We start from the raw sequence: 16,089 nt of genomic DNA on the forward strand, positions 1-16,089 counted from the left end.
TTTAGAAGACAAAATGTGGTAAGAATGATTGGAAACTGCAAGAAAGGAACTGGGATTAAATACAATTTAAATTAAAACATGATCAGTTTTTTTTTTAATGTAAAATGTAATAAGACTCTTTAAGAAGAGCAAGACTAGCAGTGGTTAATTCAGTAAAGCTCAGTCTTACTCTCTGGGGGCCACAGGCAAACAATTATTGCAAAGGTAACGGGATCTATGTTGCACACAATTAACTTTTTAAATATAATTTCTTGATTCCTCAGCATTACCAAGCAACAGTATGGTTGGCCTTTATATATTTTAGTCCACCAACCATAGCTACCCTGGTTCTCTAATTCCAATCATAAAGGTATACAACAGCAAAATAGTTCCAATGATTACATGCAGTGGAAAACTGGGGATATACAGTATAAATGCTCCCTTATTGGAGCAGATACAGTCCACTTTTCTGAAATGCACCTTGGGGGTAGACGAATCCACACCAACTCCAGCAGTAAGGGCAGAGTTGGGTATATCCCCTGTACAAAATCATCTAGTAGTTAAAGTATTCAACTATTGGCTGAAGACCTTATTTATGGACCTAGATAAATTACTCTAGCTATGTTTCAAAGAGCAGACATTTAATATGTCTCCTCGCACTTGGGCAGCCCAACTTTCAAATGCCATCTCACAATATGGATTCTCTGTCCAGTTCCCAGTCCATCAGGTCTGAAGGCCAAGAAAAGCTTCAAACAAAAGGTCTTGGACGTTGCTGCCCAAGATGTTACCACATCCCTTAAACGTGCTATGTCCTTGAAGTGGCTGGCTCAGCACAATTCAGCCCCCCAGACAGAAAAGCATTTAACAACTTACATGTTCAAGCATCTTAGAAGAGCTTTCTCTCTAGAATGTGTTTTGAACAACTAGATTCCATGATAAGATATGGGAGGTTCCATTTGAAGAAAGACTGTGTATCTGTGGTGCCCCAGCTGTTGAAGACATCACACGTAACATGTTTGATTGCAAACTATATTCTGTGGAAAGGACTGTTTGCTTAGACCCTTATTTAAAAATTAATAAATATTGGGACACCCACGAGAAACTGTCTTACTTCTTGCAGGGAGTGAACCTGCATATCACTAGCAAGACTGTAATTTTTATATCAAAGGACATTTTGACGAGGATAGAAAGCTGAAGAAAGTCAGCACAGTTGTGGTTTCACTTAGAGATCGCTTCACTTAACAACCGAGTTGCTGGTCCCAATTGTGGTCGCTACCAGTACTAGTTAACGCATAAAACAATATTGAATCATACCACGTTAAACCTGTTAGGCTGAGGATCCAAAGGCAGAGGAGAAAGTGCAAACACAAGAGCTTCTTCTGATTGGTGGGATTGTAACCAGTTTTCTGAAGAGCAATTTATTGACATGAAAATCTTTTATTACTTTTTCTACCCGGCCAATCTACTTAACATTTTTTATAAAATGTGTTACACGCCTGTATAATTGTATGTATCCTATTGTAGGACCATTCTATAATGTTTATCTGTAAACAATGTCTTCTTAGATAATTTTTTTAAACTACTCTGATTTTATATTAAAATAAAAGTTGAAATATAAGCTTTTTAACATTGAGGAATTAGGAAGACCAGTTTGAGTAAAATGTATTATTTTATTTGTATTCTTACATCTTTAACCCATACCTGCCACTTTATGGCTATTCTGTGCTGTTGTCATTCCACAACCCCCCAGTTTGCGTAAGGCTTGAAAATTTAATTTCTTTCTTTCTTTCTTTCTTTTTCCCTTGAGAGACGTCGGCTAATTTCCCAGAGGTCTTCACTGGAGACTTTGGAAGACATTGAGGAAAATGCTCCCTTAAGGAGGTGATTATGTTTTTCTGATGTCTATGTACTGTATATATTGTTCTGCCTTTCACATACAATGCAATAGGAATTTGGTAACAGTTTGCATTCACTTAAGTTAACAGTGATTTGTGCAATAACATAGTGTGAGAACAGATCCTTAAGTGTGTGATATTTCTCAGAATCCAGCCTAGCCTGCTAGGCATGTTTCTTGTATTCTTATGCAGGACAATTAGTTCAAATGAAAAAGCTTAAGGCAGGCAGCATATCTGGGTTTTTCACTGTATGTTAAAAGGAATGAGTGGCACCACTAGTTGGCCATAAAGGTTTTTATTTATATGCAGAGATGTAGTCCATATCCTTTTTCTTCAAAGGAGCCACAGACTAGCTAATAGTTAAAACCATTTGGTTAGAACGAACAGTAATCTGAAGCAGCAAAAAACCACAAATATAAAAGAGATGTGCTAACCCAGAACCTTTAACAGTCACCAAAAAATACGAAGATTTTCACTGGGCACCAAGAGAAATCAAAATTGATAGTAGACAACTCTTACTGGGGTGGATGCTCTGGAGATTAGATACACCAAAAGAGGCCAGCCTTATATCATCCCTGCCTTCACTTCAGGGGTTAGGAAAAATGTAAGGAAACTTTTGAAGACGATCGAAAGTTCAGAGAAAGTTCAAGTAGTCCTTACTGTACAGGGGTGGATAGTCTTTCATGAATGGGGGCTGTATTTAACATTTTGGGGGGCAGCCCAAGGGCTGCAGTGGTTAGAAACAGTGATGCAAAATGGATGGGGCTGTTTTTCCCTTGATTTGGGAGGATGGGGACCTTTAGTTTTAAAACTACTATGTGAAGCCTATTATAGGACTTTCCCTACAGTTTGAATGCATTTCCCACCTCACAGTGATGGGAACTGGCCCATGAATTTTCAACCTCATAATCAGGACTGCAAAGAAAGGGCTTTGTGCTCATACAGCCATGGAATCACAAGTTGACCACCCCTGTTAAAGCAAGAAGAGCTACTGTTTGAGGAAGCTGATTTTAGGAAAATTGCTTGCTCCAACAAATTATATCTACTTTGCTGGATATATTGTTTGCACTTTAGCCTTGCAAGTGCTTGGATTAACCATATTTAGAAGTTGTTGAGCTGGAGGTATTTTGCCCCATTATATATCACATTACACTTGCATAGTTTGAACTGCATTTGCTATTTAATATAAATTTTCTTAGATTGGAAAAGAAAGTTTTAGAATTCTTTGCTGTCTCTTTTGGTTTTAACCATCCTAAACAATTTGATTTTATCAGTAGACTTAGCCATCCCACTGTTCATTCCTGATTCTAGATAATTTATTAGCAACAGTATGGTTCTAGCACTGTTGAAACCCTATCCTTTACTTCCCTCCAGCACAATAACAAATTGTTTATTTTTCTTATCCCATGACAACTAAGTCTGCTTTCAAGTTCTTAGTGAACACTTTGTCAAGGGCTTTTAAATGCCCAAGGTGTACTTATTTATTTACTCAGTCAATCCATATGGATCTCACCCTGAAGATAATCCAAAAGTCCTTGAAGACCGGGCTGTTCTCCCAAACTTGAGGCTTGGGTGGATGTTGAGTTGTTGGTTGGTTTTTCATTACTGTATATTGTATGTTTTCTGGACATACATGGGTCTTTCTTTTTTTTGGCTCAGCTTTACGTTACTTTCTAATTTTTAATTGTTAGATGCCCAAAGTCATCTGGAGTTGGGTGGCCTCTATGTTTAATCAATTAAATAAATAAAAGATATGGCTGCCCAATTTACATATTGCAACTATGAGCGGCTTACATAGATTTAAGAAGGAGTAACTCACAAAAAATTCCTAAAACTTTGTAACATTTGCAGAAGCCATGTTAATTAGCTTTTCATTATTTAACCTGAACCTTCTGATTAAGATTTTTTGGATTTCCTTGTCAACTTTTTATAAATCTGTATTTTTGTACTGTGCTTGCTGTTTCCAGATTCTTTGTAGATTTTAAGAAAAAAAAACCTACCCTGTTTATAAAAAAAATGCGTCAAGGACTTTGCTCTTCAACACCTACATATTCTCGCCTTACTCCATCTTCAATCCAAAGCCAGCTGTACTAGATCACACCTTGTCCTTATTATTGAAGTATAGACCAAGAACATTTGAAATAATAAACATCTTTATTAATAACAAGTCTTTTTTGCTCATTTAATCATGTTTTGTACAACTGTCATATAAATACTGTTCAAAAGCAGTTTTCAGGCTACTTTCTTTTAAGGCATCTATAATTTGTGCAGCAAGAGAAAAGAGCTGCTTTGTCTCATCTCTTTCCTATGCTAACTTCAGGAGGAGAAGAAAAAAATAAACATAAGGAAGCAAGAGCTCTACAAACTCCCAAAGCTCCTGTAGAAGGGGACTGTCCTTACTTATTACACTCCTGTCACTTTTTGTTTATTTAGCATGTTGTTATACTATGTCAAACCCTTTGCAACTGAGCAGCATCAAGGGAGCAAATACTGTACAGATTTCAATAAGGTCTTTATTGCAGTCTGGACTAAAAACAGGATTTTGGAAACTGTAAAAGGAATTTCTAGTCCTGATTCATAGTGAGTTAATTAAGGCAGAGTCTCTTTGAATTACTTGAAATGCTTCTTTCTGGGTTTTTTTTGCCACCCAGACTAAGTTGCTGTTTATGAAATAAGCATATCATAAAATCTAATTTTGAAGTGCAGTTTGGACTTCTTCCTGGCCGATAATGTAGCTTAAAACTATTTTAAAGGATTTTTGTCCATAGCATTTGAAAGTGAAAACCAAAAAATATTAACAAATCCAGAAACAAAGATAATTTATATAATCAAATATCATTGGCAAAGAGAAGGTATACTTCTAATCTATCCCCAGTATCAGTGTGTGCTTGTAGAATCTGTAATCTGCATCATGAGTCTCTTTACCAGTGCAGCGTTTGGGCCAAATGCTATATAAACTGACAGGATATTAATTGTAGGTAATGGGGTTGTGCTTTATTCAGAAAGAGTGCTTCAGAACAAAGCTGCTCCTGGCTGTCTCTCCGTGCATGTGCCACTTCCCTTTTGTTGGGGAGGGAAAAGCAAAGCAAAGTGATTGTGCACACACAAACATACGAAGATGGCCCAAAGGTTTGTTGTATCTAGATGCACATCATAATCAAGAATTTATTTCATTGTCGGAAGGTGCTTTAACTAAAAAGCTGTTTTTGACATACACTGCCATCAGTGGTAAAGAATCTGGATAAAAGTAAAATAATCTATTTTGGGGGTTTAGCTTATGGTTCAGCACATCTAGCAGAAGTTTTATTTGGTGATCTAAAGACCAAGGCCCAAAATTTTCCAGAGGAAATGTTGCCAATCACCGACTGAAGGGAGAAGTAGCACATCTGTCCTATCAGGAGCCAAATGGGGGTTCTCTGAAGTGAAGAAAAACAAGGGAAATCCTTGAGTTGAATGCCTCTTCAATTCTCCTAATATGTCACTGGAGGGGGTTCTTTAATTGCTCAACCTGCATAGTAAATTGCCCTCCCATTGATTTAAATGGAAGACAAAAAGGATCACCAGTTGAAAAACCTGAAATGGCTACCCCTCTTATTTCCTGTCTTTTGAAAAATACATAACTACTACTACATAACTCCTTATATCATCTTATTAGACTGAAGTTTACCAATTCATTATTTGTTAAACTGAACTGAAACTAAAATTAGTTTGCCTTTTCCCATCTTTTAAAGCAGAAGCACAAATGACAAAATTTACCACATTCCTATTAATAAAATATGTTATTTTATACAGTATGTAACTGCCTATTCACAAGAATGTAAAAAAACTGTCATTATACATTATTCAAATGCATCTATAATTGCCAAAAGAAATAGTGTTTAATATTTCATATTGTTTACTTAAGGCAATCTTTCCAATGGCGTTTTGTTCACAGTGAGGTGTCTTTTAATTGGAACCCATTGTGATTGCCAGTAGCAATAGGAAAATGTTACAAGGAGAGAAAATTAGAATTTTGAAATAAGCATAATTAGCAGAATAAAGTCTCCAGAAAGGATATGCAGGTTTTTTTTTTTTTTTTGGTACCTTGTGGTCAGTTCTGGTTCAAACATATGAGTTATAGGACTAATACCCACATCAGTGCCAAATTACATGTTAACATGCAGTAGTTTTAGTTTTTTCTCTTAAACTTTTGCTTTTTACTGAAAAACCACAGAACAGTTAGCAGAAATAGTTTCCAGATTCTCTTAAAAGGACAAAAATGAAGAGATGCTATCTACCTTTCTTACAGTTTAGCAGTTTGTAGCTCCATTGGTAAAAAAAAATGTGTAAAGATCAACCCAAGTAATGTTTATAATTATTGTTCAAATAAACCAAATATATTTAGAAATAATACATTTTATAAAGTATAAAAAATTAAGTATTGCATATATTTCAACTTTTCCCGTAACTGCTATTCTCCCTTCCCCAACTCTCCACCACAGAAAACCCACAGCATTTTTTCCTGTTGCTTCATAATGTCTGGAAATTTTGGCATTCAGTCAATCCCTTGCTCAAAGTATTGCCATTCTGAATGTTGATAAGAAAATAACTAATTTTACTTGTCCATAGGATCTTGTAAACTCTTGTCCTCACTAATTATTTCAGGTCTGTAATTTCCTGTTCCTCAAGATAGGAGTATTTCTTTCCAATAAATAAAGACATTTCCTTTTCATCATATAAAAATAAACTGATCTGTCCAGAAATTACTGATCCCACTTCTAAGAACTTTTTTTTTTTACTATGTCTCTCTCTCACCCCCCACCCACGCCCAAAGAACAGATTTGGATAGGTGGTTATTCACTAATAAGCAACATACTGTGTAACATTTTCTTTAAAAGAAAGCAGTTTTTGCAGTTGTTTTGCTTTTGTAAAATGAATTTTATAATTAGTATTATTTAGATCATCATACCCCTCTTAGATGTCAAGTCTATTCCATTTCTGAGATCCTGTTGGCATACCAAAGGGAACAGAAAAAAGAAGCCAAAACACTTTAGGAAAATCTCATGTATCAACCTGTTATTTATGTGAGCCAGGAATTTCACTCATTCCCAAATATTTTGAAACATAGAAATTATAACACATACTTTAGGATGCATAATCAGAAAATTCTTTTGAGAGAAAAGAATGCTACACCCTAGCCCTAACCCTTTCCTAATGACAGCTACAACATAATCCAAGAAGCTTTATTTTTCCTTTTTAAATACATTGGTTTATTTTTTTAATGTAAGTTTCTTTTATTTCTACATTCTGCTATTGCTATAAATTCCTTAATTGGACTGGGGAGAGGGGTGACTTGAATAATTTTCTAATCTCTTTCATTCTTGTTTTTGTGCTGAGAGATTCAGCTATCCGGAAAGAATTTAATTGTTTCAACATCATTATTTTTTAGATGCCGAACTCTGTCAGGCTCACCCAGACCAAAGAACTTTAAGAAGATTCATTTCATCAAGAACATGCGGCAGAATGATACAAGGAGTGGCAGGTATTTTGTAGGAAAAAGACTCATAATTGTGGTAACACTGACACACAAATAGAGGAAATGAGAACATATTATTCTTCTGGGCATATAGAAATGGGATTCTAAATTTAGAACTGTACATTGTCATATGGAAGAACTCTGCAAATAAAATCAAGGCATATTGATGGAGAATTATTTATGTATGCTGCTCAGCAAGCTGAGCTACATGTTAAAAAAATGTTGCTGTGCTGTTGCTATGACCTAGAAAGCATGCTTTCTCTGTTGTGAACTCTGCCTTCTGGAATAACCTCGCCCCAGAGCTTTTGGCTGCCATGACCCTGCTAATCTTTAGACAATCTTTTAAAATGTGACTTCCTCCCCAAGCACTGGGATAGGTTGGTTTTGTGTTCACTGTGTGTATAATTTGCCTTGCTTACAATACGTTGTTCTCCTTGTTATGTCTAGCTCTATTTCATGTTAGCTCGGGATTTTTGTTTAGGTATTGTATTGGATTTAATTGATTGCCACTAAGAATCCATGCTAATTGGGGCAGCCTTTATAAATCTAAATTATAAATAATATAAATTTTATCTGCCTGTCTGCCTATCCAGATGTGTTGAAGTACAAACTAACATTTCCAGCCATCATGGCCACTACTGTGTCAGTTGGGAATTTGAGGAACACTAACTCAATACAACTGGAGAATACTAAACTGAGGGATGATGGTTTAAATCTTCTGTATTCCATCCACAGAACAAATGAGCTGGAAAGTCTTATTTGTGATACAGAGAGAAAATATCTGCAACAGATATCGGGGTCTCTCCATGCAGTTTCACCAACTATACATGCTAGTTAATCTTTATCGACATAATTTATGTACTGAAGGTTGTAGCTCTGCTAATCTCTTCAAGCTTGATTCATAGTAATATGAAGATTAAATCTTTTGTATGAAATCAAGCTTGCTATTTAGATAGCCCTAGGCATCTAGCTAACAAGGCATATTTACAGGTGATAGGCATCATTCTTCTCAATGACACCTTGATGAGTTTTGTGTGCTCTGCAACATAATAAAATACAGAAATAATAAAATCCTACATGTTACAGTGGGACTAGGAAATATAAGATAATAGGCAATGAGACTCTTAGATGCAGTAAAGAATAGTCAACTGTTTTCTTGGAACCTATTGTTAGATTTCAGTGAATGAGCAACACCAATCTATTGGAGTTGAAGACTAGGATCTTTTAAGTACAGAAAGGAAAGGAAGCTTGAGCACTCTATGCCTGGAATAATTATGTAAAGAATTTGTGTCTCTTATTTTGTGCTTGAGAAGTTATGAAATTGGATAGGATAAATTACCACCTAATTTATTTGATGGTGTACAAATGCATGTTGGGCATGCAAGAGGGGAAAGATATCCTACAACCATTACCTCTGAATAATTGAATGTCTTTCTTTTTAGCCATTAACAATCAGCATTGGCTTCCATATCCTGGAAAATACGGAATTTTGTTTATGAAATCTGCCTGCTTATTTTACCTCTTTGTATTGCCAGCTTGAAAGTTATGCTGCAGCAGGATAGACTTCTGTACATGACTAATGTTTGAACCTCTCCAGATTAGAAGCACCGTTTCACAATAAGACGATAGCATGTTATATAAGAACACAGCAGGCTGGTTTCTAGGAGGAAATATTGTTTTCCTATTTAGTCCAGCATGGCTGGCTTTGGCTTGCCAGGGTTTCTTCTAGTGAACCATTTCTTGTTCCCTGCCACTGGATCTTTCTCCCAAGAAAGGCCAGCAGCTGAACCTGGGGCTGTCTGCATTCCAAGCAGACGCTCAGTCACTGAACTGTAGTCTAATCACCAAACATTCACAGTGGTATTTCTACTGTATGTGTCTCTTTAAAGATCTTTAGATGAAGTTTCTTTGAAATCCTTTTGTGTGGTCAACTGCTTCCATGTTGGGTATGAAGCAACACCAGAAGCAATCTCCTGGATAGCTGAACTGGACATCCAGTTATGAGGCTACTGCTGTATCCCTGCAAAAGTTTTGTATATAATTGTGTGGACTGTGTGTATATATTTGCTTTTTCTCTTGTCATGTACTCATCATACGAGATATGGATGGATGGATGGATGGATGGATGGATGGATGGATGGATGGATGGATAGATAGATAGATAGATAGATAGATAGATAGATAGATAGATAGATAGATAGATAGATAGCCTGCTAGTGTAATACCTTGGGGGTTTTTCCAGCTTCAGTTAGGTATTGAACTTTGTTATGAATAGGAGTATTACCATTCAAAAATCTCAAATACTAGGTAGCAGAGACATACAGAAAATCCTTACTATTTACTATCATCTAATGGTTGTACAGGTTTCTGCAGTCCAAATGTGATAGTCCTAGCTATGAACACCTTCTTAATTAAAGATTAGGTGAGCAGTCTCTAGATCTGTCCTTGTGTTTTGCTTTATGTTTTTTCCACTTTTCTTGCAATTAAAATAAGTTTTTAATTGCCAGAAAATCACCCAGCAGTGCAGAGTAATAACAAAATAACTAAAGGGTGAATGAGAGTTCAGTTTTTATGCTTCATGAAGTTAAATTCCTATGGATTAAACGAACATTCCTAATAGATTAGCATCTATCATAGCAGTCATTCTGCATAGTATTTTGCCACAGTGTGGCAAAATACTTAGAAACCTTGCATACATTCATTACATACTGTGATATTACATTGTATAGTTTGAAGAGGCTGGAATATCAGCCTATTTTTGTAGGTTTAATGCCTCTTCTAAACTGTAGTACTTGATGTAATTTTTGAATGAAAACACAAAACAGTGAAGCCATCTGTTTGATGTTAGATTTGGTTAGCATGTTAGTATCTGTACTATCATCTGCTCAGCAGGATTTACCTATTGTTATCTTTATGAACACTGCCAGAAAGAATCATTTATTTCTCAAACATCTCTGGCACAGCATTCTGCTTAAAAAGAAAAAGGATAATCAGCTGTCTCATTAGTAGCTTCCCGTGGATTACCTTGTCAGGTATTTAAACATAATTAAAGAGACAAAACTATGACAGCTGGGGTTGGGGGGGTTTCTGAAAGTTTTATGGAGATGAAAATACCCAGGGTCAGGTCATCACTTCCTTATCTCCTGCCCATTCTGTACTTTCATTGTGTCTTAGACATGGTATTTTTAAAGCTCATGTTAATAATGTATACAGTATTCTGATCTGCAGTGGTTGTGCTTGTTTGAAATACAGAGAATAGACCTCCTTTTCTCCCACTAGAGATATGATTAATGCAACACTCTTTCAAAGCACTGGCTGCCTGTTCCAAAATTAGACGATGGGCTGTCCCTGTGCTATACAAATTCATAATGCCTGGACTTGCATCTGATGTAATAAATGAGAAGGAAAAGATGGATTTTGACATTTGAAAAATCCTTAGCCCACAACGAAATAATAGAGAGGCACTGTGTTCATGCAAGCAGTTAAAGTGTTGTATCAGGTCCTGTGAGAGCCAAGTTCAAGATCACACCCAGCCACGGAAGCTCACTTGGTGACTTGAGCTGCCCCTCAGGCTAACCTACCTCACAAGGTTGTTGCTGTGGGGAAAACTGGAGGAAGGAATGGCATGTACATTATCTAGAGGAAAGGCGGGAATAGCAAGGTAATAAGAAAGAAAAAGAAGAGTGAGAAGTTTATGAGACCATTCTGAATTGCTGGATATTCTGCTCCAGATCATATCCTTTATCTTGTTTGCCTTCTAGAATAGTCCTTATTAGTGGCAGAAGATCCTTCTGCAGCATATTTTCAGTGCTGCCATATCGGGACTGTAGCCATGTTGGGTATGTATACTTTTTCATAGTTTCTTTCTGAGCATACATTAAGTGTGACTTGCAATATGGATGCCACAGCTGTCATTTCAGGAAAAAGATACCTTAACTTAACAATTGTCTCTACCCAACTGGAAATTGTTGAAGACCTGGTTGATCTCCCAGGCCTTGGGTCAGGGCGTTTGTGGAGCCCCTGTTTGGTTTGCTTTGATTTTGTGGGGTTTGATTCTTTGTACTGTGGTCTTCTAGTCTGTTGTATTTTTCTTTTAATTAGTTGGTTTTTAGTTGTAAGCTACCCAGAGTCATGTGAGAGTCAGGTGGCCTATAAATTTGAATGAATCAATAAATGAATGAATGAATGAATGAATAAAGTTTGTCTTTGACAGAAAAACAATACCTACAGATGTAGTTACTCTGCAGCATTTGGGATTTGCCTCTTTAGAAGGGGGCCATTGTAGTCAAGCAAGAAATAGTGATGTGGTAAGATTAGAAATGAATTTGTCAAGGTTCTCTTCTTATTGTTCGGAAAAAGAACATAAGAACAACATTTCAACAAGGGGTTGTATTGCATGGCAAAAAATGAAAGTATTTTCTATGTTAAACTTACTTTAATAAATAAATAATACAGCAGATGCTTTTCAGGCATTTTATTATTTTTTAGCTTCTTCTAAGACCAAATATGCTTTAGCATGTAGGATGAATAGAGATAGCAAGAAGCTCAGTAATAGTGTCTGTTTCTTAAAGATTTTGGAACCAAATTAGTCGGAACTGCAATTTGACAATAATTGCTCTCTTTTTTATTAGTTGAGGTAGATTTAAAAATGAGATGTTAAGTCTAATCAGTGCTGGTATAACATGAATGGCTATCATGTGAACATTGATATTGTTGCCAAAGCAGAGCAGCTGGTTTTGTGGAAAAGTAGATATCAAATAAAGCCATACATTCATTGATAAGTAATATAGCTGCAGTTAAAGATACTGGAACTAGGTACTTGTATGATGCATAGTAAAAGGGGGGTCATTCTGAGCACAAATATCTTACAATCAAATTGTAAAGTATGTTGACTGCTTCTTTGCTTTTAATTGCTAATTATTAGAATGCAAAAGCTATTAACTGGGAAAGAAAGTGGAAGCTGATAATTATTAATACTGAAGATGTTAGAAGGACAATTTAAGACTTCCTTTGAAGCTAGCATTTGCTTTGGGAGATTTATTATTAGTGATAATAATGTCTCAAAGCACCTGCTAGCTTTAGAGCAGTGATGTTGCTCAGTGCTGCAACAGGAAAGGACATAATAATATCCACATACTATATGCCCGGTCATCATTCTTCCTAGCTGATCTGATCACATTTTTCAAAACCTGCACATTACACGCAAAGCAGATTTTAAGCTTGCCATCTGCTTTAAATACACAGTATTTTCAGATTGACTTTCGTTTAGCTATGATAAAAAAGGAATCCTCATATTTTGTTCTACATATCAGTGGTATCCACCAGGGGTGTCAAAAAAGGGAAGATGGGATCCATGACTATGCAGTCAAAGCCACCGTCATTTCTTTTTATGTGCATCGCAACACACATGAGCAAGGGACAGACTTCAGTTACAGCCATCATCTTGAATTTTTTGACTGCCCCGGCTCCATATAAATATAGTACACAGTGGACTGAATTGCCAAAGAACACTATTTTCAAGCTTCTGCTGCTGAGGAAGAGCATTGGATTTTCATTTTTGTTTTTCATTTTTTTAAAAAAAATGCCAGTTAAAATTGAATTATCTTGTAAATTATTCACTACTAAAGTGTTCAGCTTGTTACTGCTTGAAGAACAAATGCCTGCATTAGTTTTTATTGATCTTTCATTACATTCAAATAATCCAGTTACATCTTAAAACAATAGTATCATAAATTGTGACAGTGAAATTATTCTGTAAATTGCAGCAGCACTGGTTTCTTTATTGTTGATGTAACACATGTTTATGTAATCCATAAAAAGAAGGACTATAAATAACAGCTGACAATAACAGCTTTGTACAGTGAATGGTCAAAACAAGGAAATGGCACAGAGGAAGAATAGACATTCTCCTAAGCAGCATGGCCTTGATTCAGATGGCACCACCAGCTTCTTAGAAGGCCAGTTTAATAATAGTCTTTGCCCATTTTTGAGGAACATGATCCTACTTTAGGATTGGTGTATATTTCTTTACCTTTAGCTGCTTCTGGTGTACTCAGTCATCTGGAATTTTATGTGCGTGAAGACTGCAATCACAGGCACAAGGCAGCTGCAAGGACCTTTTATCAACCAGTTTGTCAGAAAATTTAGCTTTCATGTAATGCTATATGTCTATGTGAGAGAAAGAGAGAGAAGGGAGATACAGAAATACATCTATTGTAGTTTGTTTTTTACAGTGGACTGGTTCACATGCAATGCTAATCCATGTATTTTAAACAATGGTTTTCACACCACACTGATGTGTTCTTTCTGACCCAGAAGTTTATTGGTTATTGTTATCTTAAAAATAATATTTTGAAATCACATAACCCATGGAAGACATACAGTTGAATTTAAGTTTCATCAGTATATAAGAGAAAGAACATATTTATAAACATGAACTTTCTTGCATAAGGAAAAAGATAAATTGAAGGGCTGAGATAAAAAAAATATGCACCTGATTTTCCAGCCCTCTATCCAGGTGATGGAAGAAAACATATTTGAACAATTGTATTGCCTCACACTTGTATTGCATTTTTCAGCCACCACTACTCTTCATTCTCCAAATTGCTCTTAAAGCCTCCCTATTTCTAGCCATCAAGACAGAAGACCATGTCATACCATATCATATAGGAAACATTCCCTTGTGATGAAATGGCGTTCTTGCCCTAACTAACATTATCTTAGTAACAATTCTGATTGTCTGTTTGATGTTTTGATGATGTTTGTAAGTAGATCACTGATAATCTGAGTTCATATTATGAAGAAGAAGCCTGGTAAAGTAGAGAGAAAACAGAACACATTAACGTATTTCAGAAACCCTTAAAAATGGTGGTGAGAGAAAGACCATTGGAATGATGGGCCAGACCTTCATTTTACACTCCACAATGTTTATTAAAGAATATTTGGCAGAATTCTGAAAAGTTATTCCTGTTGAACGCATGTTACATGTCACTCAAGATAAGATGAACTGTAAATATAAGCTGGTACCACTATTTCACAGTTAAATTTTTAAAAATGAGAACAAAATGGGCACACTTTAACATGGGGTATATTTTAATCAGAATGGAAATAAATGTGATGTGTCTCCCTGACTTCAACTGATATAAAATTAAGAAAAACATAATGGCCATCCAAGCACCAAATATTCTGTTAGAAACAAGGTGGTTTATACATTTTCCAAGGAATGAATTTTTCTTTAAGAAGCCACTCTTCGGAAAATATATCTGGAGAATAAACAAGTACTTTCCAGATAAGATGTTACTATCTTGTGGTTTCCTCCTGTTGCATTTACAAATATTTCCTTGGTTAACTTTTTGAACTTTCAGGGCAGCATATTTGTGTGATACAATAAAATTCTAGGATATTTCACATGGTTTCAGATAGATGGTTGTTTTTATGTTAATGTTATCTAGAATTCCTATCATGAATGCCAAATGTTTGTTTATAGCATAAATTATTGCTTCTAAGCTTCTCCTGAATAAAAGTGGAGGAAAAAATCGTACATAAACTACAGTATATACTTAACTAAGGGATATGAAAGTAATATCATGGCCTGCTAAAAGAAATTTCACTAGGGATAAACACACTGTGGCATTTTAGTCAAATGAAATTAGGTATGAAATATCCTCAGGAGGGGGACATTTTTATCAGAGAGGGGAAAGAAGTGTTTAACCTTGTGTGTGGTTTTTCCTCTCAAAATAATTACCAGCATCTTTTGTCACATTGATACGGTAGAGTGAATCCATATTTATTTTGCAAGTATGGCCTAGAACTTGATGACAATAGGACATGTAAAATGTGAGTCTCAAGGGAAGCAGCCCTCCAAGGGCATAGTTAAGAACTCTTTCTTCATTACCTAATGAAGCTGCTTTATAACACAAAATGAACTTTTCTTCTTCATTATCTTTGCCTGCTATTTAACTAATATGTCCTTTTGAACCCTATTTTAAGATTCAGGAGGGCTTAATTAACCAAAAACATCCCTTCTAATTAGGTCCTTTTCATCATACTTCATCCAGCGCTAGGTTTATGCTAAGGTGCAGTTTCCTTAATCAGTAGGCCGGCTTTACATATCATACAAAGCAGTAAATCATGATTTTTTAACCAATTTAGCTGGGTTTGCACAAAACACTGAGCCAAAATAAAATAATTCACACTATGAACCCAGTCAATTTATGCTCCCCGCACAATAGATATATAGGTGTCAACAGCCAGCAACAATAACATCAGAATGCTATGTATTATGATGTCATAGCACAAGCTCTGTCCTTTCATACTTGCATCTCAATATTGCATGCAAGTAAGGGGTGGAGTCTGTGTTGTGATGCGTGTTTAGTCATTTGTTTCCCCTGCCCTCTGTAGATGCCTATGTATAGATATGCCCATCCAATAAAGCGGGAATATCCATATGCACAAAGGAATATTTTGTAGGAGTGTTTTGATATTTCTTCAACTAAATGGAAAATGTTTGTGAGTAGAACTACATCCATGCAATACACTTCCTGCACTCATAACAACTTTTAGAAGAGTTCATGGGTACAGTACTGGTTTGTAACAGGGTTTCTTTGGTTAAAAAAAATGTTCCATTTAGGCAGTGAAAATAAACCATTTTCCATCTTCAAGTATATAGTAAAATATTTAATAAAAATATTGCAAATATGT

The 16,089-nt window shown here is 35.8% G+C and overlaps 1 protein-coding gene across 3 annotated transcripts in view; it reads left to right on the forward strand.

Annotated features, from left to right (window-relative positions):
• CABLES1 (Cdk5 and Abl enzyme substrate 1) overlaps positions 1-16,089 on the forward strand; it is a 57,598-nt gene that overhangs the window by 22,385 nt on the left and 19,124 nt on the right. Inside the window, exons 2-4 of one of the 3 annotated variants that reach the window (XM_063299183.1) lie at positions 1,789-1,860; positions 7,303-7,395; positions 11,151-11,228. In XM_063299183.1, the coding sequence (XP_063155253.1) occupies positions 1,789-1,860; positions 7,303-7,395; positions 11,151-11,228 (243 nt within the window). The remainder of the gene's footprint in view (positions 1-1,788; positions 1,861-7,302; positions 7,396-11,150; positions 11,229-16,089) is intronic. The other 2 variants (XM_063299185.1, XM_063299184.1) reach the window with 2 other exon arrangements.

This window comes from Candoia aspera, chromosome 3, assembly GCF_035149785.1.
Source record: "Candoia aspera isolate rCanAsp1 chromosome 3, rCanAsp1.hap2, whole genome shotgun sequence".
Classification (NCBI taxonomy): Eukaryota; Metazoa; Chordata; class Lepidosauria; order Squamata; family Boidae; genus Candoia; species Candoia aspera.